Source organism: Hyalella azteca, unplaced genomic scaffold, assembly GCF_000764305.2.
Source record: "Hyalella azteca isolate HAZT.00-mixed unplaced genomic scaffold, Hazt_2.0.2 contig9801, whole genome shotgun sequence".
NCBI classification, from domain to species: Eukaryota; Metazoa; Arthropoda; class Malacostraca; order Amphipoda; family Hyalellidae; genus Hyalella; species Hyalella azteca.
In genome coordinates, this window is record NW_025939861.1 from 35,539 (window position 1) to 41,613 (window position 6,075).

Genomic DNA, 6,075 nt, shown 5'->3' on the forward strand with positions numbered 1-6,075 from the left:
CCTCCGTAACAATGCTGGTCAGAGCTCACATCCTCACCAATGTGAAGGTTTGCAAGTCTACACAGGAGTGGACTTCTCTGCTATAACTGCAACACGCAGAGCTCTGCGCGGTCTGCTGGCCTAGAGTTTATAGTACTTGTCACTCAAGTTTGGCCCGTTGAAGATGTTCGCGTAACATAGAGGTAAACTTGGGAGCTCCGAAGATGTTTCAAAGCGTCCATATATGGCTTATTGAATAATAAACCTTGTCGATGTTTCATCTATTGGTCATCAATCTGTTTCTTCTAGAACGATTCAAATAAAAAGTTGTCACGCATGCGCTGTCCAGTGTGCGCAGTTAGCACAATACCGAGCAACTTCCAGTGTTGTGGTAAAAAATTCACGATGTAATCATGAGGTTAACGATGTCCATAGACTACATATAGGATAAGACTTTTCTTACCGGTTACTTTATTAAACTTGGTGGTGTTGTGCTGACTGGCTAACAAAATTGCTTTCATTTGCCTCCAGTCTTTGTATGTAAGCGAGACAGCTAATGTGAAAGAGTTGCATTTGTATTTAAATAGCTTTGAAACTCTTAATTTATCATTAAGCAAGGAGATCACTGTGCACTCTTGCGTATATCCGCATCGCATATTTGTTGACCCGAGGGCTGACCTATGCAATGTTTGACATTTATAAGATTTAACTCATCTCAATAATTCATTGACATTTAATGGGTTCCTTTAATCACAGGAGAGTTCCATATTATGAGGGTACGAATGTATTGTGATTTTTCGTAAAAGATCCATCGCATGCCAGGGAATACATGTGCTAATAATTTTCTCGTTTAATTTTCAGAGACTCAAACGCTATTTTTCATGGCGTGTTCTTGGCAAAAGGTATTCTTGAATTACCTCAATTCCCCGGGGGGCGTAAAACGCCCTCATACTGTTCACATCGTAAGCTACTTCAAGACGTTGTAGCGGCACCTGTGAGTGAGATCCACACGCGCACGCTAGCGAATTAGAGGAATGCGTGTGCGAATGATTAATGAAGGAGTTTTTCTTAAGGTTTTTATATAGAAATTTACTTTTCGATGTTGACCGTACATTATGGATTTTATCGCTCGATCGTCAATTGCTTTAATTCTGTCAGGTCTCGCATGAATAGGTTACGGCAAAAATGGTACAAAGAGGGTTCTAATGAAACACTGATATATTTCATATTAAATTGGGAAACTCCAGTTCACATTCTACGTTGACATCAATCTCTACCACATGAAAAAGAAAGTCCAAACACAATCAAAATTGAAAATCAATCAGTTTAAATCACTCGAATAGCTCTATTTAATAGAGACGTTGATCCGTTGCAGTTCCTTTGAGTGGACGAAGCCGCTGCTGTATTCCAGCGAATTCTTTCACAGTTCCTCTTTCTTCATAACCGTCGTGTCTCGCTGATATAGATGTCTCACGGCCAGCCTAACCGTAGAATTTATGACGACCGCTCTTCGGTTGATGACTGTGCCCTTATCGTTTCTTCTAATGAGAACTGTGACCGTACCGAAGATAATTGTTGCTCGTTACTTGAAAACTTGAATCTTCTGATGGCGGGCGTTTTTAATCGTTGTACAACTCGCGGCCCTCCCGCATTGGCTTACGGCTGAGTCGCGCCTCACGGCCGAGTAGCAGTCGTAGCGTTGATGTCGACTGTACGTTGTAGATTTAAGACGCGCTCACAGAAATCATAGCTGCCTCGAAAAGTCTAGGTTTCTTGCGACCGTCAGTGTTCAAAAACGGTGAAACCGCGGGCCTCACGGCCGGAGCCCTCACAACGTCCGCATACTGCAGACCGTACTCGCGTGACGGTCACCTCCGTAGGTCACCTTTGGCGCGAATTTTAGGGCCCTTTTATACGCTGGTGTCGCCCTCGTTTAAGCCTATCCCCTCGAAGTGACGCCGCGACGGTTTTGAGTTCCATAAGGGTTCCCTTTGATAGCCTCGCCATTCCAAACTATAAACAAACCCTCGGTCTCACGATTTTCTTCCCTAACTTTGCGGTCAAGTCACATCCTGCCAATAATTGCTTAACATAGTTCAGTCCCTTCTCTACTTCGCAACACCGATATTTTCAATATTATAATATAAAATGGTTAGCATTACCTATGTGCTTTATTCACGTAGCAAAAACAGCAACAATTCTGTATATCCCCAAAAGGATGAAATAGATCTTGAAGACCATTTGAATTATTATTAGATCAAGACAACCTCTACAACGGTCTATAAGTCTCGAAACAAAAATGTATCCATTCTTTTCTCTAATTTCAGTTTAGCAAAAAATAAAACCTGAACGTGAAGTACTGCTGGAAATATTTTCCTGAAAGAAAGAAAGAAACTGCTGGAATATCACGACTACTTACTATCGCCAGCCATTTCAACCCAGTACGGTAGATGAAATTATTAATATGTATCATAACATTATTTAATGGTCCACATTGGAATATACATTGATAATTATAGTGAATTATTTTCATCTATAGATGCCACGAACACTATAGGCGGAAGGTCATCCACAATACGTATTTATGTGCACCAAATCAGCTACACTCCGCCTATCGTATCCACCCGAAAAGGATTTATTCCAAATAATTTTAAACAATAACGTGGACCTGGAAAATTTGGTTCACTCGATCATCTGTATGATGAATCTTGACAGCTGCACTGCATGTTGCTACTGAATAATGCGTCAAGTTTTTTAGTGTAATTGAACTTAGAACTTATCAAAGGTGCTGTAAATTCAATATGTAACCCTTCGATCACGTCGGGCTCTTGAGCTTCTAAATTAATTAGAAATGGAATAGAAATAATACGCAGAAGAAGGATCCAATTACTATATCGCTAATGAGTTTACTTAAGTAGAGATTGATGACTTGTTTTGTGGTATTTTTCTGAGCCGTCATAGAGAAAACTTGCAAGGGAGTCGGGTAAATACCGGTGACCTGTTTTGTTTTTTAAATACCGGTGACCTGTTTGTTTTTTAAATTTTCAATACAAATTAAAGATATGTGTATTAACGCGCAAGGCCCTAGTTGAGACATGAATCAGAATTTTGAGGTCATAGTGCTATTTTTAATGGAAATTTTTATATTAAAAATTGTATTTTCTCGCGAAGCATTGAACATCACTGATGCAATCGTTGTTCCTGTCTCGCTTCTGGCAGTCAGTGGGGCAATTCGACCCTGGGTTGATGAATCCGCCTCCTCCACCGAAGCCTGCTGAACTGAAGCCTCCTCCACCGAAGCCTGCTGAACTGAAGCCTCCTCCACCGAAGCCTCCTCCAGCGATGCCTCCTCCACCGGTGCCTCCTCCATCTGGTCCAAAACTGAGTTGCGGCTTTTGCATAGTGTCTTCTATGAATAACAATGACTCCTCGAAACATTTTAATTTCTGTGGCCGGTGGATCAGAGACAAGTAGTCGTTGGAGGTACATGATTCAGCGTTACTAGTTTGGCTCAATGCACGCAGTTTCATGTAGCTCGAAATGAGATCAATGTTGCGGTTATTGATGTCCACCATCACGTTGAAGGTGCGGTAAGTGAACACGAGAAAAGTCCTGAGTTGTATTTTTACAATCTTTAAAGTTTCTATGAGCTCCGACAACACCGCATCGTGATCAAACCTGAGAAGTTCATCATCTAGTGAGGATAAATCAAGCAGGTAGCTCAGTGGATAGTTCTGTTGAATAAGCTTTTTTATTTCCAACATGAAATAGCACAAGAAGTTTAGTCTACACTTTTTCTTGTCAAGAACAACACAGGGTTCAGAGCAAGTCTTATTGTTTCCATCAGCTGGGACGTCGAAGTTAAAAGCGGGACTGTTGGATGAAATTTGGTCTTCCGATTGGACTATTTTGGCTTCGTAATTGGTCCCACTGACGTAGATTTCTGTTAATTTTTCGAATAAATCATCAATTTCTTTTGATGCTCTATGTTTTACAATCGCAGGAACTTGTTTCATTCTCTTTTCAATATCGGTAGGATTCTGAACATTTATCAAGTCCAGAACGTACTCGTAATCAGCCGGTTGAACTAAAGCAAGAGTTAACTTGAAGAAACACGTCGGGTCAACCATGCATGTTCCGTAACTGCTCCAAACCTCGCATGGTGAAGTACAACTTTCAGCCACTTTGTATTGAACGCTGCTGGTCGGAAGCCGTGTGTGAAGTCCACAAGATTCTCGTGATTCTGCGGTCGTGGAACACATTAGTGCTGCGGCAGTCAAAAAGAGCTGATAGGCCTTTACTGGGAAGCCCATTGCTGACGGAGACAAGCAAACTCTAGTTCAGCAACATGTAGTAAAATATTTGTTCTGGATATGAATGTTCGACGGAAAGTATTTAACGGACTGTAGGATCTTGAGTATTATATTTGTGCACTGATCCGGAAATCGGCATAGAAATTTTTGGTCCAACGAGCGTTGCAAGCAGTGGTCCTAAAATTGAAGTAAAATTATACTCTAAAACCACATTTTCGTTGAAACTGCACTGAAATCTGTGAAAACAACCGCGGAGAAAAAGTCTGAACGACGAGTAGTTGCGAACTTGGCACCTCGTCACTGCTTAGACGAGTATAAAGGCTCTGAACCGTTTCAGCAACTACACTTTTCGTGCTCTGTGGAGAAAATGTGAAATATATTCATCAGCTTTTTCAAAGAATTATGGGGATTAAATTTAGTTTTCTCCATGAACCTTATTAATACCTGAATAAAATCTTCTTGTTATTAGAATTCTCAATTCTTGCACTGTGTCCTTCCTATTGTATATTTTTCATAGAAAAATCAAATAACAACGTTAAGCCTTTGTATTCACGATAACTCAACTTCATCAGAGAGTAATTTTGGTTCTTTGTTTTTGAACGAGCGACTGATACACAAGACGTTTTTCTTTACCTTCTCTTTAATACAATTCACAGCAACTTTCTAAATTCTGTAATATGATTATTCCATTCCTTAATTCGTTAGCACCGCAGAGGTCAAATTTGTTAAAAAATGACTACAACAATAACTGGTCTAAAATATAAAAACGAAGACCTAGTTTTGTCGTATTTATCAAAACGCAGTTAAACACACTGGTGGAAATCAATTTTCCAGTTGATAATCCTATGACCTTCTTAATTTTTACAATGCCAGGCAATTATAGCTCCGAAACATTTCACTACTCGCATAATTCGGATAATGTCGCACATCAAGATAATTATATGCGTTTAAAACTTTCTTTTTAAGGACAATACTTCTTAAGAATCCAGTGTTTCCGCTGTTACACAGGTACAATGAATTTCTAATTTTTTTTTTTAATATTAAAAAAATAATTTTTTTTCAATAGATAGAAAACATTTAAATTTTCGAAATTATTTATTCTGTCAATTGATTAATTGCATTTTCTCCGACTTCACGCACGTGTGCAAAATTTCAGAACGATTGGACAAGAAGAAGTGTGCGGTTTGTAGCAGACAAACAAATAAACAAAGAACAACAGTTAAAAATAAGTGTTATAAAATACTTCAATCACTCTGGGTTCGATAGGGCGAGCACCAAATAACTGGCTCGGTCATTATTATTCAAACGCGGGACAACTTGTAAATGTTAGCCACTATCAAATTTTCTTCTACGACTTTTTTCAACAGTGATCTGTAATCTGTTTAAACTCGGATTTGCCTGAGTTTAAGTTGAGAATCTTGCTCTAGCCCGACGGATAGACGCGCCCTGACGCTAGGTAGCTGCTCCGGAGACTGCTTGCGGCAATGGAGCGGCGCGGCACATGCAGCACGGAACCCGTCCAGCGACTTGGGCCAGAGAGTTCCAGGATCTTTTGTTGTTAGTTGGCTCTTTTTTATTCTCTTTGAGTAAATTATAACTGTGTAAGACAAGTTTGAGTTACGAGGAATAAATTATGATAACAACTGTAAAAACAACTGGCGTGGATGTAGCATACCTGGACTTTGCCTAAGCTTTTGACAAAGTTGACCATGGGGTGCTTTACAGAAAGCTGAGACTGTTAGGGGTAGGAGGGAAACTGTTAGGTTGGATCCACAACTTCCTT

At 39.9% G+C, this 6,075-nt stretch overlaps 1 protein-coding gene across 2 annotated transcripts; it reads right to left on the reverse strand.

Moving 5' to 3' along the window:
* Positions 1-1,196: 1,196 nt before the first annotated feature.
* On the reverse strand, positions 1,197-5,854 carry LOC108668453. 2 transcript variants are annotated; one of them, XM_018155680.2, is made up of 3 exons: positions 5,545-5,854; positions 3,266-4,648; positions 1,197-3,235 (listed from the first exon to the last, which is right to left on the reverse strand). In XM_018155680.2, the coding sequence occupies exons 2-3, from the start codon at positions 4,290-4,292 to the stop codon at positions 3,126-3,128; spliced, it is 1,137 nt and encodes a 378-aa protein (XP_018011169.1). In that variant the 5' UTR covers positions 4,293-4,648; positions 5,545-5,854; the 3' UTR covers positions 1,197-3,125. The 2 variants fall into 2 exon arrangements, with proteins under 2 accessions (XP_018011169.1, XP_018011168.1); XM_018155679.2 differs by having other exon boundaries at positions 1,197-4,648; positions 5,545-5,853.
* Positions 5,855-6,075: the final 221 nt, after the last annotated feature.

What these genes read in the sequence shown, in the direction of transcription:
- LOC108668453 (XM_018155679.2), bottom strand. Translation starts at nt 4,292, where the DNA reads ATGGGCTTCCCAGTAAAGGCCTATCAGCTCTTTTTGACTGCCGCAGCA.